The sequence below is a fragment of the Melanotaenia boesemani genome, chromosome 23 (assembly GCF_017639745.1).
Source record: "Melanotaenia boesemani isolate fMelBoe1 chromosome 23, fMelBoe1.pri, whole genome shotgun sequence".
Taxonomy (NCBI): Eukaryota; Metazoa; Chordata; class Actinopteri; order Atheriniformes; family Melanotaeniidae; genus Melanotaenia; species Melanotaenia boesemani.
In genome coordinates this window covers 7,328,995-7,356,007 of record NC_055704.1, presented here as the reverse complement: position 1 = coordinate 7,356,007, position 27,013 = coordinate 7,328,995, and the positions used below count along the sequence as shown (strand labels likewise).

The 27,013-nt window shown below is 37.3% G+C and overlaps 1 protein-coding gene across 1 annotated transcript in view; it reads right to left on the bottom strand.

Moving 5' to 3' along the window:
- LOC121634490 (thyrotropin-releasing hormone-degrading ectoenzyme-like) overlaps positions 1-27,013 on the bottom strand; it is a 290,942-nt gene that overhangs the window by 135,864 nt on the left and 128,065 nt on the right. The window contains exon 5 of the mRNA XM_041977162.1: positions 17,761-17,915. Coding sequence (XP_041833096.1) covers positions 17,761-17,915 — 155 coding nt within the window. The remainder of the gene's footprint in view (positions 1-17,760; positions 17,916-27,013) is intronic.

The window sequence follows — 27,013 nt, the reverse complement described above, 5'->3', positions numbered from 1 at the left end:
ATGGGCAGCAAGACTCTGGGCTAACACACGAAACAGGTAAACCACAAATAATTTAAACCCTGTGTCTTAAAATTAAATGAATGTTAGGCAGATCATTTGTGACAATACTTGATACTTCGAAGGTTAGGCTAGCTGTACTAAACCGTTAGCCTTGCCCTTTTCTGTTCTACACATTTGCATTAAACCCAGTGTTGAAGTCTATGTATTTCACTGGTTTACCCGCTGCTGTGAGTGTGTGTGCGCGCGTGCATGCGTTTGTGTTGTAGTAGATGCAAACGGCTTTCCCATTAGTGTTGGATGTTTGGTTTCTAGATGCTGCTTTAGTTTAAATATAGATAAATAAAGAACAGCTTTATTATAAATTTATTTACTGATGTTTTTGTTCACCTCCAGGTCACTGGCTGGTCAGTAGTTAAAGAGTTTTAAGGAGTGTTTTACATTTTATGTTGCTCACAATACATTTATATTTGGAATAAAAAAAACAGTCTTTCATGATCTCACCTTTGTGTGGGTGTATACTGTATTAATGAGGTTGGTGGTTCTTGTATGTGTGTGTTGCTCCAGGACAGGGGTGTTCGAGACTGGGAAGGAAAAATCAGAGTATACCACGAGTTTAAACTAAGCTGTACTACTGAAAAAGTAGTAGTGGTAAAGATGGAAAACAGCAAGTGAAAGAAGGAAAGAAGGGAAATGATGGAAGGAAGTGATAAAGCCTGTAGGGAAAGAAGGAAGAGACAGATCAGATGATAGAGAGGTAGTAAATACTACAGCATGGTCTTTGTTCTGAAAATTGCAAGTGACTGAAAACAGTTCACGTTCATCATTTTGTTGTAGAAGATGTGCACTAAAGAGCAGGTTGTGGAGATAAACAGCAGATGTCTGGAAAAGTAAAAGTTTAATACTGATTTTAGAGATCTTGTTTACATTGTCACGTTTAAGATTGAAAATAAATACATATCGAAGCACATATAACAGTATTTGGCTTTAAACAAGCTGACACAATGTTTAAGATAGCTTAAATAAAAAGCGGTTTTTACCGTGTTGGTTCACTGAGATTTCTTTACGAGGGTGTGGGATCAGCCCCTAATGTTTCCAGGTTCAGGAAACGCCCCTGTGCTAAACCTTTATTAAACCTTTCGATGGAGCTTTCTGAAGTAAATATTTCCACTTGATGATGGAGAGATATTTTGTTTCTTTAATGTGACCACAGTTATCACAGCAGTGTTAGGGAGAGATGAACACAATGATTTTCTTTCTTAATATATGACCCCTCTAATAAAGTCTTGCCCACCCTCTCGCCCCTTGGGTGTGTAAAAGTCTAGCTCCACCACTGCCGTCACACAACGTTATTTTTCTGGTAGAGGAGTTGTTTATTTCCAACCAGCAGAAGGAGCTGTAACCTGCAGCAACCAATAATGATTCAGACTGCTGATGAGGAAGAGATGATGAAGAATTCCCAGCAGCTGGTAATGGTGCAGCTTTCCTGCTCCACAGTGTAAATACAAACATGACAACATGATAGACAAAGACCCGCGCTGACAGATTAAGACACAAATTGTTTCCTGCAGGCTGTAAAACTGATGATTGACGCTTCTGTCCTCCTGTTAGACATCAACACTGATCCCTCACACTCCTGACTGGAAGGACAGACATCTTGCTGGGCTGTCAATCATAAAGTCTTCCGACATTCCGGCTGGGAAAAATCCCACTGGCTGCTCTGGAAACAGCACACTGTTTAAGCAAACAGCAGCAAGTAGCAGAAAAGCTGTGCATGCATCAGGAATGCTAACGCACATATGAGTGTGTGTTTGTAAGTGTGTGTGCTGACTCTGCTGTCAGCTTGCCAGAATACACACTCTGCTAATTCCTCCTGCATATGGTTGAATTAATGTGTGAGAGACCGAGATCAACAGATGAAGACAGTAAATCTGTTTTTCTGAATCTCGTCCCAGTGTTTGTCTGTTTTAATTAACAGGCAGCTGACATGAATAAACTGAGCATCTCCCAGCAAAACGTATGTGTGATAATCACTTTAACCATTTAGTGGTGACAGTCCCATCCACGAGACATTCATGTCATATTTCGGGTGTGTTTCCTTTTCCCTGCCTGCCAGTCCTACAGGATACAGTTAGAATATGCTGCATTGAAAACGGGTGCATTGCACCTTTAATACAGCAGACAATGATGAGTCACCACTGAAACAACTGGGAGAGTTATAATTGAATCGCGGGGTAATGATGGGTTCATAATTAGCGCTTGAATCTCTCTTCATGAGCTTTTTCGGATCGACTCTTAACTGCACTGAGCAGGACAAAACAGCAGCTTCTCATTTATTACTGATTACTTCATCATTTGTTTAAATTTTAAAGATACCCTGTAAGCCCAGTAATGTTAAAAGATTTAATCATATCTGTGTACTATATTAAAGAAAACTGTTCAATTTTTTACTACATGGTATCATACAGTTCAGTTTTTCAATCATAGATGGAACCATATTTAAGTTTTATCTCAGTGTCAGTGTTTCAAGCAAATTAAACCAGCACCAATGATTTCAATACATTGCAGACCACTGATTGGATAGAGAACGGTACCATGATAGGAACCAGAACCCTGCAAAGATCTACATCTTTAAAAGAAAAGCAAAACTGCCATCAGCAACTTTTACTTTGTTCTATGGATGCTTCTGACATGGAAGCTCTACACAATGGTCAGTCTGAGGTATGATGATCAGGAAAATATCTTAATGAAATGTGATTACAAAAAGTATCTCCCCCATACACAACTTTACCATATCAGGTCGAGAATATAGATACTTTTTAACCTCGCATTCATGTAGCCAATTGGCTCTGTGTAAGCATTATTACTCACAAAACTGCTCAACTATACAAAACTTGTTACTGGATTTTTATTTTTAATTTGGCCCTTGAGCACAATGTGAAAAAAACAAACATAATTAGCATGAAATTAAATGAAGTGAAAATTCTGAATAATGGAAATGCAAGGCGCATATACACACACACACACATATATATATATATGTGTGTGTGTGTGTGTGTGTGTGTTTGTGTGTATTAGAGGTTAGACTTTAACACATTAATTATTATTATTAAATTACAAAAACATTAACACATTTATTCGCAGTAATCGTCAGTGCACAAATTTCTGGTAAAGCGAATATATTGGTGCATACGTCTAAACTTGTCTAACAACTTAGCAAATTTGGCACTATTTTTAGCAAGTTTTCAGACCCATCTAGCGACTCTCTTTACAAAAAAGTGACTAGCAACAATTCTAGCGTCTAACAGGAGGTTTTTGGAGAATGGCATGAATGTCATTTACTTCTTCTGAATGAGCACAGGGTGCTGCTGCAGGCCCCTCCTCTGAACAGAGAAACACACATGAGGCTAGATCCTGGACTAAAACCCATTTCTATAAAAAAATGTGGCTTTTTTAGAGGAATCATCGCTATGCGATTAAAATGTGATTACATCATTTCTTTTAATCGGGTCCCACCCCTAATATATATATATATATATATATATATATATATATAATACTGTATATACACACACACACACACACACATACACGTATATATAAGGATAATGGGCAAGCTTTTTACCATATGGTGATGCAATAGGTCTCAGAAACTCTATGTTTCAAATGTGATACATTAGGTCTTCATTGGATAACAACACACATATAAGGACACAGATTATGATTTCTTTTAGCTACAGCTTGACCCTTGCATCTCATGCATCATCCCCGAATTGGATTATACTCCAGTTATCCAGTGTAGATGCTATCAGTGTCAGCGTTTAAGTTCATTTATTAATTTGATTTAGACAGATAAAAAATTCATGTTTGTTAAAAAGAAATGTATTTCATTGTGTTGTTGTTATTCCATATGTGTTTAATCAGTGTTCATAGTGGTGCTGTTGAAGTCAGGACTTGTTTTGTTGTCGCTCACTATGCACTGACAAGAGGCAGCCTAATAATCTGTCAGAATGTAAGAAGATGTTTTCTACAACATGATAAAGGTCAAACAGCACTTTGGGACTGAAGTAATTTGGCAACGGGATGATTTTGTTTAACCCCCTTTGAGTTAAAGGTCCCATATTATGCAAAATTCACTTTTTAATGGTTTTGGAACAGTCATACTGGTCCCCCCGCATGTGTAGGAGACCCGTAAGTGTGAAACTCTTTCAGGCGCTCTCTCTCCCCCCTGCTCCACCTCTAGGGAAGTAAGCGCTGAAATGAGCTTGTTTGAAAGCGTGTACGTTATGACGTCATAAGGGACAATAACCACTCCCCACAGAGCGATGGACCCGTCTACCGGCTCTCAAAGCCCGCCCTCTAAAAATCACCTAGCGCCCAGTGTTTTTCCCTCTTCGGCAACCCTCGTTAGCGGACATGGCTAAGCAACAGAAGCACTGTTCTGTTTGTGGCTGCATAAATGAACACGAAAACGTGTTTTTACTTCCATCCACTGAACCCACGAGGACCGAGTGGATTAATTTTATTTTTGGAGGAAATGTACCCGGAAAACTTCCAAAGGTTTTGCATGTCTGTGGCCAGCATTTCAAAGAGGACTGTTTCCACAACATGGGGGCATGGAAAGCAGGCTTCGCCAACCGTTTGAAGCTGAAGCCAGGTTCAATACCAACTGTCCGTGACACAGCTGGAGAGGTAAGAGCTGGCAGTTATTTTATCGTTTCGGCCTTATTAGTCTGATAGCTTGAAAATATATTAACCTGTCAATCACCTCATGACGGGCGATGCGATGGGCGGAGCCAACAGCTGAGCTGCTCCACCAGGGTTCCGCCCACCATAAACGGCACATTTCTGAAGCTGCTAAAAAGAGGGAGGTGAAGAGAAGCCGCTGCACTCAAACTGAGGGTCGATTTGTCCATACCATGGCGGAAATATTTCATTTAGATATTAATGAATGGTCTCAGATTGGGAATAAAGTGTATAATATGGGACCTTTAATGCGACCAATTAGGTATGCAGGTTTATGTGTTTATTTCCTGATCTGTTAGTGTATGTGCTAATATGTTAGCTGAGTTCACATGACACTTAATCCACTACGTAGTGGAACGTGATTGTTATAAGCTCCAAGTTTATGATTATTTAAGCTACTGAATAATATGGTTCATATGGTTGTAATATGTTTGTGTTCTATGAGAATGTTTATGTAATATAAATATTTTGTATTTTCCTTTTAGTTCTCACGGCATGGTTGACGGCACGTGTGTGCAAATAAATGCCAGTAGACAAAGAACGCCTTGTGTCCGTAGTTCAGCATCCATCCAACATCCAGGGAAGAGATTAAATTCTCCAACTTTGGAAGTGATTTTTTTTATTTTGTTAAGGTTGGGGAAATGTTTTCCAGATTGTCATAAAAACGAACATTTAGGACAATCATGGTCATTGCTACAAAAAGGAAATGTTAACAAAAATTTTCCGATAGCCTGATGAAAACAAAATTACTGATGACTTTTCTTTGGTTCCTGCAATATTTCTAACTACACATGCTGGTTAAACTTTAACCCGTTAAGTCCCGACCCATGATAAAATGGTAAGAAAAGTAATTTTTTTTTTTAAATATGAGGTCGTTTTTAAGGTACAATTTGGCCCTTTAACAAAATGTAATGTGCTGGTTTATTAAAAATATTATAAAGTGTTTTTCTGCTTCTGGGTATCTATTAGGGGACAAAAGACAAGTATCAGATTGTGTTCAACAGGATTTTGAGCAAAGTTTATAGCATAAATTGAAGCAAAATCGCTCAGAAACTGTATGTGACAAATAGGTCATGTCAGGATCTTATGGGTTAAATGGGAAGAAGACCATGATCAGCACTGATGTTTGTGACTCAAAAATATCAGCATCCAACTTCTGCTTTGGCTGCCGTTGAAGACTCACGTACCATCATAAATGAGACACTGTATATAAAAAGTTGATTTTAATTTTACTCAATTCAACCCGTTTTTTTTTTTTTTTTAATTCTGTGGCATCTTTGTCTCGAAAAAGCAGTTCTAACTAAACCACTAGAAGAGAGCAGAGGAGCAAAGATCTGAAAGATCAGCTAATAATGGCCCAAAATATATCATAAATCATTAAGATCTGTAGATAATCCATGCAATGAAACGTGTGAAAATAATCTTCAAAACCTGATCTGCTGCTTTGGTTTGTGCAGTTTTTTTTTAAGATAAACATTACTCTGATGAAAAAATCTGTGAATATATTTGTCTACAGTCTTTAAATGGCCACATGATGACCTTCTTCCCTGAGAACAGCAGCAGTGTATGAACTCTGAATCTACTGCAACAACACATATCCAAAAGGACAGTAAAACAGCAGAATGATGAGCCGCTCTATGCATCTGACAAATGGCTGCAAGCTATTTTCAGAGGTTTTTGAAGTTTAATGAAATATCCTAAAATAGCTGGAAAACTGACATGATTTCAATTAAGTCTCTAAGAAGCCCTTCAGGATCAAAAGTTCCAAATGTGTGGTCATAAATGTTCAAGTAAAGTGAGTAATAGATTTAAATTAGCTTTGGTTCCCCTTCCAGATAGCTGCAAGTTTATGACATTCATGTAATCCTGTTAAACGGATATCATAAGGTAATATAAGAAAAAATAACACGTATTTACATATAACTGAAAACTGTTGAGTTTACATCTAAATATTGCACAAAAAATCACACCATTGCTTTTGTGTAGACGTCTTGATTATAAAATTTATTCCAAGCAGTTTAGAGCACTGGCATGGAAGATATCTTGCTAGCAATTTAACATAATTAACATTGGCTTGTCTAAGTAGGTCACTATTTCATTCCAGTTCCACTGTCAAAGGGCTGAAACAGAAGAATAATTAAACGAGAAAAACTTCAATGAGTAATTAGCTGCAGTATTTGTCAGCAGAGAGAGGGAAAGAAGTTGCTAGCATAAAACTGTTGAGTGTGTTGAAGGAAAGCATCATAAATTCACAGTAAACAACAGATAATTCTTATTTATTAATTTCAAATCCATCTTGACGTTGTTGAATGTCCCTCAACATTAACGTTTTAGTTTATAGTCTGAAGACATAAAATCCAAGCTAAAGATAGAATTAGCTGCATTAGCTGCACAGCATGCTAATGTTTAGAACTGCTCTGAGGATCATGTAAACCAGTTGGTCTTCAGATTCTAAAACGTTAGAGTTGCTTTAATTCAGTATTTTTAATTTGAGAGCTGTGAAGGGAGTATTTTCTCCACCAAATGTGCTGTCAAGCAGTCTGTATAAAGCATTTAGCCACACAAATGTCCTTCACTTAAACATTTCATCTAGCGTAACATAGCTGCTCTTCTACCAATGCTTCAATTTTTGTTGGCTTGTAAAAGCCGTTCAAGCACCTGAGCTCGAATGTTAGGCACAGTTTTGCTTTTTCAAATGCTGATTTTTCTAGATAATTCATACTCTTGATTATTACATTACCTCATAAAACCCAGCTTTTAAAAAATGTTAAAAAAACTTGTGTTTGTTTGTGATGTCAACAGCAGTCAACCTGTGTTTTGTTAGTAGTGATACGTTCTATGGTTAAAGCTTCAAATTTCTCTCAATGACTCAGTCTGGAAGAAATGGCCACTGAGGCACCCCCTCGATATAATTAATGGTTAACTGGCTTCGGTGAATCAGAAATGATCTTTATCTAATTTCACTGGGATGATTTATATTAAAATAGCACCAATTAACAACATTTAGCCTCAGGGCACTTTACAGATTCAGTTCAAATTAAATCCACTTTTATGCTATCTAATTCATTATAATCCAGTTTAATCCAGCTAATGATGCCATTACTTCTACGCTCTGTATGGACTAGAACACAAACAGAAAATATGACTAACAACGTAACCCTGACTGGTGAGGTCGGAGTAATTGGCTGGGTGGGTGGGTTGGTGGGGAGCTAAACCTATTGTGGCATAAATATTATTCCTATGAATGGGGGCTATAGATTAATGTTTGTATGCTCTTAATCTCCCTGGTTTTATGAGAAGCAGAATCAGGTCATATGAATGTACAGTTTAGATATTTATGTTGACTTCACTACATTTTATTAAGGGATAAAGGGTTAGTAAGAAATGAACTAATACTCTTTCTCTATTTAATTCCTGTAGAATTAGTTTAGATGTGTATTTCAGAGTTGAAATTAATTATTATATTCACAGACTGGCTTCTCCAAACAGAACAATTAGAATCATATATAATCACATTTATTAGAAGTTAGACTAATGTAGATCATATAACAGATTTGTTTATACCTTATATGTATATATATGAAGCCTAAGAAGAATTAAGGCCGTTCTGGAGGAAAATGGAGGTCCAACCTAGAACTAGAAGGTGGACGGTGAGTGTAGCTGCTTCTGTGGATGCTGATGTACTGGGACATGGTCCACCATTCAAACATTAGGTAAAACTATAGATCTGTGCTGCCTGCAGCTGTTTCTAGTGTACATGTCTAATTGAAGAAAGATTCCCCAACACTGATTTGTTCTTCACAGAATATGGAAGTCATTATTGGAAATGCCTGCAACACACTGTAATTCTATAATTGTTTGTCCTGACATTGATCTATACAGTGAGATGTATGTTCATGGGGACTTTCATATTATCCTGTTCAGTTTGAGATCAAACTGAAAGTGACAATCTGAATCGATCCCTAATTTTAATGATGAACATGCACAAATGTGCACATGCATGAAAAAAAAGATGTAAATCCTTTCTCACTAAATAAGATTTCAACTAAATGTCTTCTTTTGCTTTCCAGTAAACTTCTTTCAGCTGTAGTAGTTATTAATTCAAAGCTTAAAGCAGCCATCTCTGTGTCTATGAGAGTGTGAAGCTTAGATAAATGGATGAAATGGAGGCAAAGCTGCTGGAAAACATGATGATTTTCCCTTTTCTTTCAGTCTCTCCTCTAAACTGAAAAAGAAGATAAAGAAAAATGCCCAAAAAGACAAAAACAAAAGTGAAAGAAAGTCAAAACCTTAAAGACAATTACTGCTTTATTTTGTTTTTTGTGTTTCTTACAAAATGCCAAATAAGATTAATGTCCTGTAGAGCATCACACACTGAAGCTTAGCATTTTTATTCAGTCTGTACTTCGCAGCACAGCAGCAATAGCCTCAAGCTAGCTTTCATCCCAACTCAGCAGAGAAAATTCAGTATGAGGCCACATCCTGCAGGAAAAGTAAAGGAAAGCACTGCAATATTTATGCTGGAGTTCTTCATTTTAAAGATCAAAACATTCCTACACAACACTGATTACTTTATCACTCTGACTGGTTTAGATGCTAAGATAACTTAACTAAAACACAATGTTTGGAGATGTCTGAGATAAATGTGTGGTGGTGGAAGTAAAATTTCTGATATGGGCTTACATTTTTCAACACAGAGGTTTTATAACTAATAAGAAAACAAACTTAAATTTATATCCAATGTGGGAATCAAATCTAATAATTTGTCTCCACAAACGAGACAAACCAAAACCCAGTAGGACTAGCATGTTCATAGGTCAGCTACAACATTGTGAACCATTGAACTGTGTATAGATGTTTCACTGTTTGACAGGTAGAGTGCATTAAGAGATACGATTTTAAAGAGGGTGGCGGAGCCTAAATCAGTATTAAAACAAGTTGTAGCAACTGTGGTGGTGCATGAGAGACTGGGAATGCTGATGACTAACAATCTTAGTTTTATTAACAGGTTGTCCCGTAACCCAAGGGTTGCTGGTTCGATCCTGGCCCGTCGAGCTCATGTTGAGGTGTCCCTGAGTAAGACACTGAACCCCTAATTGCTCCTGATGGGCCGTGGTTGAGCAGGTTGCATGGCAGCTTCCGCTATCAGTGTGTGGATGTGTGTGTGAATGAGATGTACATGTAAAGTGCGTCAGATAAAAGCGCTATATAAGTACAGACTATTTACCATACAAAATAGTTTTTTTTTTGTTTTTTTTTTAATATTTTATTTTACATTTTCACTTTTTTCTGTACTGATTCATACTGGGATTTCGGACCTCAGCTTGTGGTAACCATCTGTTGCTAATTACTTGGCTCTGTTCAGTGAATCCTTACAAAGAGATCCCTCCAGGTATTTCTGATGAATCTCCACTGAAACAGTCACACAAATTAAATCACGAATAAAATCACAAATAATTAAATTCATGCACAAAAGACCCAACTCTGTAATATTTCAGACAAAGATAGTTCCTTCCTATATGCATGCAAAACCAGTTTGTCACATGACCAATTAAAGCAGGCGCTAACAGCACAATTTCTAGGCCACTTCAAGAGAAAATGTGACTTACTCAGAGTAATTGCTTTGAAAAAATAAATAATTGTAGAAATGGCCACATGTGACTTCCATACAATGGTAAAGGAGTGTAGTAATACTTGCTTTTTTAAATGAAAGGCAAACACATCAGGGTTCTACAGACTACAAGTTGGAGATCTGGGCCTGGACTTCATCTGTTTTGTCTCCCTTTTTGCTTTCTGCAACTTTTTACTGACTCGCCTTTTTTTAGACGTTCTCATTTTCAATTTTGCTTTATTTTTTGCTCCTAGAATGGTGTAACCCAAGTACTACCACATCTCCGGGGACATTGTTCATCTCTTCTATAGATGACTTTCCCTGACTTAATGAATGGGCCCTCCACAATCAATAACCTGTAAAAGAGCCGGACAGAGAAGACTTTTCTGAGTGGATGATCCAACCTGAGACGTCTGAACTTGCACCTGCACAATATTCCTCTGTTTGCATTTGAATCCGTGTGGAGCTGGATTTAAAAAGATGGAGGAGAAACTGCTACATGTTTGAAAAATCACCAGAAAAACTGAATGAAACAGAGACTTTGGGATATTTTTACATCGTTCTGCTCTCTTTCTGTCTTTACTCATCTTTTAGTTCCTCTTATTCTTGTTTAACAGATGTCGTTTCTGTTCTTACTCTCCTCACTTTGTTCTTTTGTCTCTCCGCCTCCTCCGCTCCCTCCCTCCTTCTTCTCCTTCTCCTCCATCTGTCTTCCTTTTTTAAGCTCACTTGCCGGTTCTCTCTCCTCCTCGTCTTTTCTCACCAGAACCTTTAGATATTCAAAGACGTCTTCGTGTCTCTCAGCTGTTGTGTGTTAGACGGCAGCTGAGCTCATCACTGCTGTAACACAAACACAAACAGCTCATGTCGAGGCTGTTCTGACTCGTATCAGGTTCCATTTATCAGCTGATAATTTCCATCTGATCAAAAAATTTTACAGTGTTTCATGTCAGGACTTCGTGTAAGTTTATTTACTTTTTATTAATAAGCTGCAATAAAAAACACAAAGCGAGAGTTTCTCAATATTATTATTATTATCATTATTATTATTATACTAATAATAATAATAACAGTCAGTTTTATTTATATATTTTCTTTTTCATTAAATGGATTTTTTTTTACTTATGTAATTTTTTAAAATTATTTTTCATTTTTATTTTTTTCTGCGTTTATTCTGCCCTAGAACTTGGAATTTTATAATTAAATAATTTTGCACATTTTTAGCTAAAGAAAATTTTAACTTTCTTTTCAAAAACTATATCAAAACCTTCTCATTTCTTCCTATCAATTTCATTCTAAAGCACTTTGACAGCAAACAAAGTGCTGCACAACAGAGATAAATCAAATGAAAACAAAAACAACATAAATTTAATTAAAAAGATAAACAAGTAAAAGTGGGTTTTAAAGACGGGTTTTACTGGTGGACGGTGAGGAGTCTGATTAACCACAAACACATCAGTGCAGATGAACTACAGAGAACGTCACGTTGTTTCAGCTTCTTCCTGCCAAAGCTGCACTATCCTTTTCATGATGCTTTTTTCTGTTTGGTTCAGGAGTGCAAAACGTATCAGACGTACTTTACACTCAATTTCCCCTAAAAATCTGTTCAAATACCTTTGAAAAATCCTGCTAATGAGCAAACCAAAGACAACAAGCAGAGGGGATCAAACTCATCTCCTTCATAATGAGTAGAGACAAACGTTGGAACTGGAACAAAAGAATTTCCTTCAGGGATAACTGAAGTCGTAAAAAGGATCCTTTGAAAACAGCAGCTTTTCTTTTGGTGAAGGTTTGAGAGGATTGGAAGATAGTTTTGCATATTTATTCATAACAACAACAGAAAAATGATCAGTTCTGCTTCACGTGATAAAACAGGAAGTACGCAGCATGAAATCCCGTCTACAAACAAAGGAGAACCACAAACAGCAAAACACCAGACAGCATCGATGTTTGCATATTGTGTCCGTCTGTAAACTAAAGGAGGCATATTTCCTACCGATTGCCATAAAACACCAAACAGGACTCTCACAGGGAGAGAACTTACCTAGCGGGCATTCAGGGTGGCTCAGCAGTGTGGGATACAAGACTAATGCATCTCCTATCTGCCTCACTGGACGGGTGGGTGTGGTGGGAGGGGGCATTTTAGCATAAACTTTGCTTTTTTATCGTCTAAAACACACAGCAAATGTAAAAATCCTCCTCATGTGTTTAGTCAAAAAACAAGACAATCTGATACAAACCCATGTGACTTGCCTACATATTTAATATATATAAGTTTTTACATTTTTTGTCCTGTGAAGCTGTTGTGATGGATGCAGGATGTGGTTCAGCATTGTCTTGCTGAAATCTGCAAGGCTTTCCCTGAAAGAGACGTTGTCTGGATGGGAGCAGATGTGCCTCTAAAACCTCCATGTACTTTTCAGCATTGATGGAGCTTCATAGATGTGGAAGCTGCCCACACCGTCGGCACTAATGCAACCCATACCATCAGAGATGCAGCTTTTCACCTGTCTGATAACAGGCTGGATGCTCCCTCTCCTCTTTAGTCTGCAGCACACGGCATCCATGCTTTCCAGAATGAATAATTTTCCATTTCGCCTCAGACCATTTTAAATGAGCTTTGGTCCAGAGAAGACAGTGGTGTATCTGGTTCCCGTTCACATATGGATTCTTCTTTGCATGACAGAGCTTTAACCTGAATTTGTGGAATCATGTCTGGTTTTAATGCAGTGCTGCCCGAGTGCCTCAAAATCACCAGCATCCAGTTTGACCATCGCCTTGTCCCATGCACACAGAGATTTCTTCTTATTCTCTGAGTCTTTTGATATTATACACTGTAGATGGTTGGATCTTCACAATTTATTGTTGAGGAACATTTTTCTACAACTTTTAGAGCCAGTTTGTCTCATACTGGTGAACCTCTGTCCATATTTGCATCTCAGAGACTCTGCCTCTAAAATGCTCCTTTTATGCCCCGTCATTGGTACTGACCTGTCGCTGAAAAACTTAGTCATCAAATGCTCCTCCTTTAGTTTTTATTAGTACCAGTTATTTTTTCAGCCTTTTGCTGATCCTGTTCCAGATTTCTACAGATGTGTTGCTGCCATCAGATCTGATATGTTGTTTATGCTCTATGGGGGAAAAATATGGGTTGATGAGATTTAAACTTTTTTTGGAATTGGGGTTGTACATTTCAGGCTGTAACCCTTTGGTCAGTAGTACATGCCATCTATTTCTTACTACTTCTCCGACCACAACACTTTGACTTTACGTCATCATGACCAGAACCACCACAGGACTGCAGAGGACTCACTGAGAACCCTCTGAGCATCACTGTTTGGTTTGGCAATACCTCTCCAATTGAGAAGAAATTTCTTCATGTCATTGTCACTGACCTCTCCTCCACAGACACAATCTACCCAAAATACTGCTGAAAAAAGTGCAGAACAGAGACACAGATCATCAAGCACACTTCAGCAGCAGTGTTTTCCCTCCAGTCAGACTGATTGCAAGGAGAAACCACATCTACCCTTCAACACCTCGTCAAGAGCTTTTACTTCTAAAAAAATGCCTCGTCACTCTTCACTCCAGTACAAAGGCATGAACTCTTTCAACAGGTTTGGAGCCTGAAAACAATTCAGAGTTTAAAGTGTCAACTGTGCATCATTTCCTCTTTGCAAAACCATCAATAGCCAATAAAGTCTAAAAATGCTTCTCAAGCTTTTCCACTTCATATCCTGCAACTGGATTGGCTGCTGCCGTGGGAACTGCTGGGAAAGAAGTTGATTCTGAAGATTAAATCATTTTTGTAAATAACAGTTTTTCCATGGTTAGCCTGGAGTCTTCTCAAGCTAAAAGACTCAAATCGGGGGGTGTTTGAGCTCACACAGAGAAACAAGCCTTTTGTGATTATGTAATCTGAAATTAACAAATTCTTGACTTAAGTTTAACACCTCTGCCTGCTGCAACATCCAGCTGGGATATAATTTGAGTATAAGAGAGCCTTATGAACACAGATAAGTTTTAAAAATTCAGGTATATTTAGGACAAAAAGTAAATATAAATATTTTTTATTTAGATACTGTACACACATCGAGTCAAATAGCTGTTGTGTTATCTGCTAATTACTTTCAGGAAGCATTGCCTGTTTGTAGAATATCGTACAAAAAGTTATGCACAACATTTAGGAAATTTTCTACGTATTTTTAGCAACACAAGAGCTCAGTGTGCCTGCACATTCGTTCGTCCCATGCGTTCCCATGCTGTCTGAGAAGCATTTCCTTCCTGGGTCTTCCACTGACCCTACTCCCAGTGGGATGTGCCCAGAACACTTCACCCAAACCAGACCAGATTTAGTCACAGTTTAAATGTCTGAATTTTACGCTGCTTATCCTGAAAATGTGTCGTAATGCTGAGGATTTTAGGTCTACCAGATAATGGTCCACTGTCCCATTCAAATAGGCTGATAACCACTGCTAATGCTGATTCAATCGAGTGAGAAGGTCTGAACCGGGAGCCCACTCAATGTGAGCGCATCATTGGTTGTTCGTCCGACTATACGTCTTATTACCAATATTAGTGGTGAAATGATAATAGGGGAATAAAATAATATTTTTAATCACGTAAATTAAAGTCGTCAGGGCTCATTCAAAAATATCTAATGCAAATTCTATTTATTATATTTAATGCGCAATGTTTTTATTATTTTTTTTTATTTTACCTTGTCAATATACCCTTGTGTATATGTGTGATCTGTGTGCTCGTGTTTTGGGGGATTTAATGGGTAAAAATGTTTCTTGTCTTTTTTTCTTTTTTTTTTAGTTTGTTCATTATGTTTTTAGCACTTTAAGGTACTTTTTAAGAAAAGTGTTTTATGAATAAAGATTAATTGATGACATTAAAAAAAATACATTATTAAAGATTAACACTTTCACAGTGTACCTGTCAAATCAGTGAAATTATGAAAAAGATATAAAAAAAAAAACAGAGCGCCAGCATTGATTTATCATTGCCCTGAGGGGCTAAGTATGTCATACAGTAGGATATGTACAAATATCTGTCCATTTTTTTTGTAAGAAATCATACAAAGCATTTGTGAGAGCAGCTTGCTTCACGATCAGATATTTCCAAAACCACACAGCAGCATTTTCAGCCCAGATGTTGTTTCATCTCACTTCATCACTTGATGAAACAGCACATGTGGGTTTTTCTGGTCAACATGAAGCTGATACCTGTGTGATGAATAACTTAAGCACCGCATGAGAAAAGCATCTCTGACAGAAAAGCAGATATTCAATATTTGATAGTTATAGCATGCTGCTAATTGAATATAAACAGAAGGAAATAACACATTAATCCCACTGTCTGATAGTCTGTTTGTACATTATTCTAATAAGAGATATACGAAGTAACAAAACAGTTAATTACATCTTCAAGAATGAAACCAGAGCCTTTCAAGTTTAAACAGTGTTTAACTCGGCTTTCATAAATTTGAGTAAATTTGTCCTTATACATTTATAAACTCTATGTTTGCCTTGCATTAATTTAAAATAATATGGCACACCTCAAAAAAGAAAAAAAAAAGAGCAGCTGCCTCACATTTGATTATGTGATTAGAGTAGACTTTACTTGCTTTCAGCTGGGGAGCCTTAAATACATATTAGCTTAAACAGTGTTTCAAGCTCCACTGAAGTTGTGATAACAAATAAAAAGAAAGAGGAAAATCTGTTTTGATGTTTAACTGAATGGTTAAATAATAAATTATTTAATGGCGAGAATGAAAATGAAGACACAATTGCTTTTTAATTGACATATTTTGCCCATATTTAGCTGATTTCATTCAAATTTGAGCATATGCTTTATACAGACAACCATATTGAGAACTATGGTTTAACCATTCTAATTAGGAGAAATGATTACATTACAATTACTTTTATACACTACCGTTCAAAAGTTTGGGGTCACTTTGCCATGAGATTCAATAGGGAAGTGACCCCAAACTTTTGAATGGTAGTGTACATGCTCATCTCTCAGTAAAGTAATATGCTACTTCTTCATCTGTCTCATTTTCTAGTAAATCTCAAGCCTGATCTCAGAAATCTATAAAATGACACCTCCCTTATATTGTTATACCACACGACTGGATGTAATTTGTTTGAAATTAGAAAAAAGTTCTTCTGTCACTTTACTAGTGGCATCGAGCTGCCTGAAAATCATCTCTTAGACTGAATCAAACAGTTGTCTTTCCCAGACATAATTAAACAGCTAATGAAAGCAAACTCCTAAAGTACCTCCTCCTAAACGGAGGCGATGGTCACTTGTCTAAATCATGAACCTTCGTAAAACTGACCAAGCAGTAGCGTTTTCCAAACCTAACCAAGGAAAAGACCAAAAAAAGAAGAAAAAAAAAAAAGAAAAATCAAATCAAAACACCTTGTCTCAACTTAACCAAGGAATGAAGATGATGTTGAACTAATGTTGACCACAACTATGCAAATGTGCTCCCTAAATCTAGCAAAATTATAAATGGAAAAAACAAAACAAAACTCTTATTTAAAGATAACCAGAGTGATGATGACACTGAGCTTTCCTAAACCTTACAAAGCAGCTGTGTTTCTTGAAAAAAAGCAGCAAACGAGAACAAAATTAAACACTTGTTGTCTAAACGGACCAAAGAATGATGGTGATATTTAGCTACCTAAACATAATCTTTTCTTATACTTTGCGAAGCAACTTTGTTACCCAAATGTAACAAAATTCTGAACAAGAAAATGTAATAATTACTTCTCTAAGCTTAACCAAAGAGCAGTGGTGATGTTAATCTGCCTAAACCACAAATATTCCCTAAACCTAACCAAACAATTGTGTTTTCCAAACTTAAAGAAACATATTAGAAGTCTTCTTCTTCTTTTCTAAACTTAACCAAAGAGCGATGGTAATGTTGAGCTGCTGCCTAAATCTATCTTTTCCCAAACCTAACCAAGCACATATAAAGAGAGAAAAAAAAAATTGAATCTAAACTTTGAAAAAAAACCAAAAAAAAAAAACCAGCAGCTATAGCAAACAGCAAACAGCAACTAAAAGGTGACTTTGGTATAAATACAAATAATAATAGTATAAAAAATACAGAAGAGCACAGTAACAGAAGTAAGAATTCTTATCCACTCCAAAACCAATCATCATCCTGAAATAAAACTGACTGAATGCTTTGTGGGTGGCAAACTAAAGGTTTTCTGTAAAAATGTATTAACTTGGTCTGATACTAGGATTTGTACCACCATCAAGGTCAGGAGAACATAACCATTAAAAGACGTTGACCGGTCTGAGCAGGCAGCTGTTTCCTGTAACGTCTACCCACATCTCACTGGCACAGAATCATCCAGTTAAATGGCAGATGACCTCCTTACCTGGTGGCAGATCTCGTGGACGACTACCATGGTGAGTTCCATCTGATAGGACGACGACGACACCTCAGCGTCCAACAGGATCTTCTGCTCCACGAAGACGCTTAGCCCCCAGTTCTCCATGGCAGCGTACGGATGTTTCGGCACTGCCAATAAGTCTAAAAAGAAAAAAGGACAAGACATTATAGCTTTTCAATGCAGGCTGAACGAGCGCTTCCACTGATAAACTTCCAGTCAGGCAGTCTCTTGACAGAACGGCTGCTGGCATCAGAGCAGATCCCATTTGGGGTTCAAATTAAACATATGAGTCATTTTAACAACCTGCCACAGAAACCGTTTACCCCCCCAGCAAGGATGTATAAAGTTTATCAGGTATTATTCTTCACATATCTCTATGAGACAAGAAAGCAGGCAAACTAAAAGATTAAAGAATATGTGGAAAAAAGAAGGAAAAGGGGAACTTTAAAGTAATAAAAAATAAGACTAAGCGTAAACCATCATTAAAAAAAAGTCTGACCTTGTTGGATAATGAGTTAAGTAAATGAGAATGCTGCATAATTAATGTTTAGCTTTAAGTATTAAATCATGGTTTGTGGAAGTAAGTGCAGTAAAGTGTTGGAGGTTAGGGCAATTCTATAAGGAATGGATTGAAATCACCAAGTAAATCCAGTTAATCCATTTAAAACCAGTGGATTTGATGCTAAAAGGAAATGAACGATTTTCCACATTGTGAATAGTTTAACTGTTTAGATATGTTGGAGAGAAGTAATAATTTAATAATCTGAGGGTGCCTATTACAAACTGAAGACAGAAGAAAAATTCAGAAACTTGGTATATATATATATTATAAAACCTAAATGAAAATAAGTAGTACTTTTTATTTAAACTTAATTTTTTAATTTTATTCAAGTCAATTGTCTGATTTAAGAGGAGTTTGATAAATTTATAATTTGACAATTTAAAACAAGAAAACATCACAAATGACGAGCAATTTATGCTTGCAGTTTCCATCTGGGTTTCTGTGACAAAGCTGTTTGAAATATTTGTACTAAAGATGGTGAGAATAAAGGTCTTTTAAGACAGAAGTTAAATTAACTGACGTATGAAATCTCCGACTTATCAATGCATAATGAGAGAAAGAGCTGCGATCAATTAGTAATGGAAGAACAGAGAGGTCAAGGAGTACTCAAGCTGCACTAGTCAATAAGCCGTTATGTTATAAGGATCCATTAATGGCTGCAGAGGAACATCATCACAAGCTCTGCAAAACTTCTCTGGTTCAGCCCGAATGTTTCCAGCTGCTGCTTCTTTCAAACTTGCTCTGCTGTGCCGTTTCCACTCAGAGTTCAGCTGCTGAAGCATTTAGTAGCTGAAGAGCTCTCCTAGAGTGTACCAGAGCTACAAACGGTTTTAGAACCAATTTAAATAGAAATGTTGCTGTGTTCAGCACAGACTTGTTTAAAGTGAGAAGGCAATATTAGCAGAACCGGAGCCAGAAATAATCTTCCTCTCTGTGAAGACACTTTATTAAAGAGGACGAGGAGATGAAAAGAGATGAGGTGCAATGGTGAAAATGAACTTTCTCACTTAAAAACACACCTCAGAGGGAAGAAGAGACATTTTGTCCACTTAAAGGAGTGGAAAGTGTTTTAGTCTCAATATGAATTTAGGATGAGAAACATTGGCATTTTCGCCGCAGTGACTTTTGTCAGAGGATCACTTGCACAGATGAACCATCAGCCAGGCAAAAGTTCCTTTGAATAAAAAAGTGTGTTCCTTTAGAGAGAAAATGTAAGATTCAGTAGTGTGCATACGTCGTGATCCAGTCCCCATTTCTTTATATTTCTTTTCTTTGCAGTCAGACTTTGTTGCAATCTTTTAAAGTGGTCTTAATCTCGAGTTTTCCAGACTTTCAGGAGGTTTTTGAAGTTTTTAATTGGGCATTTTCTATTTTTTAAAAATAATTTCAAAATAAAAGCCCCTGTGCAGATGTGTGATTGCTGAACTATGTAAACATTATGTCATTAATCGGTCAGGGTGTCTAGGTGTTTATTTTTCTTTTCATCATGGACAATGAGATGTTTATCCTGGAACTTCTCCTGTGATTTTGTGATCTCACGGATCTAGCCAGGTGGACTGCACTCGCAGGTGCTCGGCACCTGACATGTTCTCGGTCTGAACTGACCTTCCGCAGAGGTTGGAACGAACAAAATAGTGGTGGAAATTGGGGGTGAGAAGTCGTCACCATGCAGATTCTGTACAAAACATCTGTGCTTCACTAATTGTTGGGAAAATCTAAGGCATTAAAAATCTTCTCAGTAAAACAATAATTTGATTTTCTATTTTAATGCTCCAGAATTTGTACATTTTTAGGTTGATCTCCATTATAACTGCCAAATCTCCATCATCTGATCTGTGGGTGAGCAGCGCTGCCATCGCCAGGAGAAAATACAGAAAAATGCTACATTTAAAGACACGCATATTCATGAAAACCAGTTCAAGACATCTCCAGTTTAACACCTGTAGAAAATGACCAGCACAACGCCAGGAAACCATCTCCTTTACATTTTCTCCTGGATCGTTTCACAACAATCCAGACAGAAGGTGTTAGGAGTTAAATATTTTATTAATAGCTTTAAGGATTTATCTGTGCAGGGCTCTATACAGCACAACGTGACCGAACTACTGATTTAATCTCTGCTGTCCGACGGTGTAACAGGGAGATGTAATCCTTTTCCCACATCCCCGAAGAAGTTTTAATGTCTCTCAGGACCTGCTCTGTAAACTCTCAAACAGCCCTGACGCTGTTTCTGTTGAATGACGGCCAAAGAAAAATGTTAATCGCTGAGATGGGCTCCATTTTCAACAGATCAAGTGCTGGAAACTGATGGCAAATGTCAGCCAGCTGCAGTATGAATGCAGATTAGAGGTTCTGATGTTGAGGTCATTGGATGAGACTTCAGTAGATACAGTACATATCAATTTGAGCTGAGGGATGTCAATATCTGATGAAAACATGAGCCAAATAGAAAAAAGAAACAGTACGAGACTGCAGATCTCATCAGGACTGAATAAAAACTCCTGCCTGTGGATTTGAATCAATATTAAATAAAAACTAGTTTAAGAGCTGCCCAATGTATTGTTAAAAACTGGAAGAATAGCGGTCTTCCAGGAAGAAATGTGGTCAAAAAAAAATTCTGAATGACGGTGATCGGTGAGAACTTAAGCTTTTGGTGAAATCAGATGGTAAAAAAAAAAATAGATAAACAAAAAAAAAAAAAAATTGTAGAATTCGGGTCTATGTTTAATTGTGAAAGTAAGACCATTTCCACATGAACAATGCAAAGGGAACTCAAGGGATTGGAACTGAACAGCTGTATAGCCATAAGAAAACCACTAATCAGACAGGCTAACTGGAGAAAAAGGCTTCAGTTTGCTGGAACAATGGAAGAAGTTCATGTGGTCTGATGAGTCCAGATTTACCCTGTTCAAGAGTGATGGAGCATCAGGGTAAGAAGAGAGGCAGATGAAGTGATGAAGCCATCATGTCTAGTGCTTACAGTAAAGCCTGTGATCTGGGGTTGCTGCAGTTGGTCAGGTTTAGTTCCGGTCTAGGTTCAACAACATTATGTGTCCAAAGAATGAGGTCATCTGATACCTGAATATACTGCATGAGCAGGTTATTCCATCTTCCCTGATGCCACGGCCATATTCCAAGATGACAACACCACGATGAACTGGGGTCAGATTGTGAAAGAGTGGTTCAGGGAACAGGACACATCATTTTAATCAGAGTCCAGACCTGAACCCCATCCATAATCTTTGGGATGTGCTGATGTGACTTTGCTCAACGGTCTGACTTTCCCATCATTACTACAAGATCTTGGCAGAAAAATTAATGCAACACTGGATGGAAATAAGGGTAGAAGCTTATTGAAACAATGCCACAGTGAATATAAGCTACAATCAGAGCTAAAGGCAGTCCAAAGAAATGTTAGCATGTGGGACTTTTTTTTGGAGACTTTCTCAACCCTCATCTTCAGTCTTTTTAATTATGTTGTAGCTTCATGTCCCTGGTTGCAACATAGATTGTTTCTAATTCCTGCAAATCTTTTATTGTATTCAGAAGAAATTCTAGATTGAAAAAAAGAGGAGTTATTTTCCCAGAATGGACATGCGAACTCCCATACGAAGAACTGAACTTTGGCTTATTAGTAATACTGCTCTTAAATAAAAAATTTGCTGTAAAAATAATGCAGCTGTTACTATATTACCAACCTGAGTTTGCTAGACAATCACAATGGCTTAAAAGGAAAGAAAAATTCCAGACCTGCCTTTCGCCGGTCCTCAGACCTCTCAGCGGCCGGCTGAACTCCAGCAGCTTATTTTGATGATCTAAAAGCAGAGCTGTACAGCAGCTGTCAGTCAGCTCTCTGGCTGGTAATCAGGTATGAACACATGTCATGATGTGAGTCCTCTCGCTGCCAGGTGGCCTCTTTTCCAACGTGCATCTCTCTGGCAGAGGTAAGGCAGACTTGGAGACCCACTGGGTAAACTGTTTTAAAGCATCCAGATATGTAAAAGCTGGAAAGATTTGTGTAGTAAAGAACTCTGAATGTGTCCTTTTATGTGTTAACATTTCTTTGTAAGATGATATGCTTTCAGTAGCTTTCAGTGAAGGAGATGCCAGGTAGTCTTCTCTGAGTCAGAGTGTGTGGTTAATATTTTCTTAAGCACCATAATCAGCTTTAAGTTTTTCTCTCTTGCTGTGCCACAGGAGCCTCAAGCAATTCACGGTTAAAAGTTCGGAGTTAAACATGCCAGGGCATTTACTACTGCAGCATCTTCAACAGGCTAAAGCCGAAGGTGTGTTTATGCATTTTACTCCTGAAGCTCATATCAAAAACAGTAGGAACAAGCAGAACTTGAAAAGATACTGCAATGTGCAAAAAATTGAATTTCACGGCCTAAATCTTTGGAAACGTTGACGAAAGGTGGTACAGCTGAACGTCAATTTTTTAAAATTTCTTTCCTGAAAACCTCATCAGTCAAAATTAAAAGTTGCAGTTGGTTCATTTCAGTAACGCTTAACTCTTAACTCTTTAATTTTGAAAAGAAAAACAAATTAAAAACACTTAATAAATAACATGAGAAATTAAATTAGGTTGCAGGAAGTTCCAAGACTCAAACATGGAAAACTGTGATATTAGCCAGACTCAACCTGATCTCACTAAAATATGTGGAATAATCACAACGTCTAAACACTTATTTTCGTCCCGGCACATAACTGATCGAAATTTTATGCCTGGACCACAAAAATAATAATAAGTCATAATAAGTTAATGATGGAGCTTTGTCGTGGTGTCGGTTCAGAAAAAACAACAATAAAAAAGGAGGAGTTACTCTTGTTTTCTAATGCAGAAAAAGAACCCCGGTTTTTAATATCTTTATCTTTATTTAATGAATTAACTACGGTACACGATTAAAGTTTTGCTCTAATAATGTTGTGTTTTTATGTAATCAGATCTTTGTGAATGAAACCTGACCACTGACTCTTGGATTGTTTCATTTATGTGATTATAAAGATTATTTTGTTCCCCCATTATCAATACACCACTAATATTAGTAATAGTAATACGTAAAGTAGGATGCTGAACTACCACTGAGGTGCTAGCATTGACTAAGCCCTCCAAGTAATGTTGATTTAGAGAGGTAAAACCTTTTAAAACCACCCAATTCAGATGTTATTACTCAATGGAATCCAGTCTAGGATGTAGGAACCTAATTAATCCTGAGCACGTACGCCCCCTAGTGCTGGTTAATGGAGTTGCTAGTACGGAGTTAGCAGGATAGGAAAAATTTAAAACATCAGCAACGTGTCAGTGGACATTTCTGAGGAAGGCTGCAGGTGACAGCCAAATCATGTCAGGTATGTTACATCCCACTATCATTGTCTGAATAGAAGAAGAAAAAAAAAACATATCGGTGTAAACGGCCGAAAAGAGATGAAGCTTCTCGTGGAGGATGAACTGACTAGACCAAAGCAAATTCTTTTGTTCTTGCAGCCTCAAGAACAAAAACATAGTCCTCACTTCTCGTGGGTGAAACAAGCTTTAAACTCTGATGTCATTATCGCAGAACCCATATAATGAACACATGACATCACATGGTGAGGTCAAATGATTTACATTATTTATTGCCGGATTAACCACAGTGTCGCTAAGAAAGACAACTTTGGTGAAATGATACATTTAAAGCTGTAATGAACGATACCAATTTAACTGTCCCTGGTCTTTTATTAAATATATATTTGAACTTATCTAAACAGATGACATTTATGGAAATTATTCTTATTTAAAATGGAAAATGACTTAATGTTAAATGGCAAGAAAAATATGGATATAACTGTAGATTTTTATCATTTTTTTTATAAATGAAGGACATGCACCACTAGAATCTTTTTGTCCTTTATTTTATTTTTACTATCTTTAGTAGCATAATTCCTGTAAGATTTTATAATTTATAGTTGATTTACTGTTAATCCCCAAGACATAATCAGCCAAATAGTTTCATGTTGAAACCTATGTAAATATATGTATACATAATCTATTTTTTGTAATAACTGCATTCCTTTAATGCCATGAACGCGTTATTACTGTCTTTATTAGTCGGTAGTCAAACAGTCCCAGAGTGCTGCAAGCATGATTTACTGACACAATAACGAGCAGAGAGTTGGAAAGAAAAAAAAAGAAAAAAAGCTTTCAAACTCACTTAAGGGTTCTTGCACACATTATGAAGTCTTGGGACAGGCTTGTTGCATCAAAAACTCATGGCTGATAAAGTGGAACGGCACTCAAAGGGAATCAAAGCAGCAGAATCCAAGACATCCTGACTGCTGTCTAATTGGGTCGAGAACCAAAGTCAACAATTTTCCTACATTTCCCATGATGCCGCAGAATAGGATTTATGACAGCATTTCCCTGCCTAACTGCCCCTATTCTTTCAAACCTCCCACTTCCACAACACAGCATTTGTTATTTTTAATATTAAAGGATTATGAAACTGTTTTTCTATTTCTGCTCTGAAACCTAAATGCAGCCGCTACACACAGAAAACACACACATACGATTCAGATGTTTGTCCCAGTTTTCTAGAACCTGACAACAAAGTGTGACAAAAAAAACAAAAAACTCTCTAACGAGGAATTTCACATTTAAGTGCGTAAAAGTTCTGGCACATCATGCTTGCATATGCTGAAGAATCCATCAACAACACAAAACAATATAAATAAAGAGGAAGGAAAAAATTAAAAACCAAAGTTCAAAGAAAATACATAAATACCTAAAATATGAACATCACTTTTGGACCATTATTTTGTACAAAAATGAAATAAAATAAATGAATAAAATAAACATTAAATAAAATAAATAAAGATAAAAAAAACAAACAAAATAAAATAGAATGAAATAAAAATGAGCCCATGTGGTGAAGATGCCGGGCAGCCATGTTTAGCTGTAACACGTCACATTATATGTTCAGAGCCAAGCTGCTTTCACAGTTCACACCTGGTTCATCATCCAGCAGCAGCTGTCAGCACAAACAAGCTGCATCAACGTCTGAGTCATCGGCTGATGAAGAAGTTTATAGTAACAGTTTTTAGGTCAGGAGCAACAAGTCGTCTCTATCAGCATTTATCAGTCCATCATCTTTCCCCACAAACATCCAGAGTTATGTCAAGAGTAGAATAACACACGAAGCTTTTCTACCAACATCATGTTGATTATTTTATGGTATTTTCCCGACATGGACTGTCTTAATCCATGCCCAACAGAAACTGTACTTAAATCATCTATGCAGCTTATATTGACCCACAACTTGGACCCACTGGGGATATGTACATGGGACCTTTGGTGCCTCAGACTTTTGGCAGGAAGTCCTGTGAAGCCATATGAACAAACTATTTAAAGAAAAAAACAGGCACCCCCCCAAAAATATAATCAAAGCACATATCTGGATGAATCACCTGTGCGTTATAATAAACTTTAACCAATCAGATCAGTTAACCCATTAAGACCTGACCCATGAACAAATGGTAAGAAACTTCCATTTTTTTAAGTATGAGGTCTTTATTTGGCCCTTTAACAAAATGTAACATCATTTTTTTTGGGGGGGGGGGGGGGCTATCTACCATTTATTACCATGTGGTATATTAAAAATATTATGATATGGTTTTCTGCTTCTGGGTATCTATTAGGGGACAGAAGACGAGTATCAGATTATGTTCAACAGGATTTTGAGCAAATAAATTGAAGCAAAATGTCTCAGAAAGTGTGTGTGACAAATATGTCACGTCGGGCTCTTATGGGTTAAATGGCAGAGTTGTCACTGCCTTCTAATCTCAATCGTGTCCACATGGTTTCTCTTGGGATGGTTGCCTTGGAAATCTCACAAGAATACAGTAAAAAGTAAAAACCCATTTTCCCATATTCCTCAAGCTACTTTGGAGCAGTTTTTTGTTTTTTTTTTAAGACAGAGACAGGGACCTGTAGAGGTTATAAGAGCTAAGACTGGAGCAAGAGAGGAAGACAGGCGGCCACTAAGGCCATGTCCATATAGAGCCTAACCGTAACCATCCATTAATTTCCTACTGCAGCAACCTAAGCAGAGCGGCCCCTCACCAGCCACTTCAAGCTCCCCCAGGGGGATCCCTCTGAGCCCTCACTGGAGACAAATGCAACTTACTGCCAGTATTGCAGGAATATCTGATGGGTTTTTTTTTTTTTTTAGCATTTTTGTCCACATGGACTCAGTGTTTTAGGAGCCCAAAGATGCTTATTTTTTATACCAAAGTAAATGGACTTGGTGGACTACACGCCCACCAAGTCAAATCAAATTTGGTTTAATATGGCATGAGAAATGATTTTGTTGTTTATTGATAAAAAGAAATTAACATTATTCCACAGATTAATCTTTTTGCATCAATACATTCATTTTAACAGCCCTAATAAAAAATCCCAAATTTATTTAATAACTGTATGTTTTTATTTTACAATGATCTGGTGACTCCGTGAAATTATCTTGGGACCACCAGTTTAAGAAAGGCTGGGTTTGGGGATTGTGTAAAAAATAAGTCAAAGACTACGTCAGTTCCCACCCTTGGCCTGAGTAGTCGTGGTAATCCCTCCATTTTGCAGAGGTAAGATGCTCCTTTTCCTTTAGAGATCAAGGATTATTGGCCTAAAAGTTTCTCCAACCA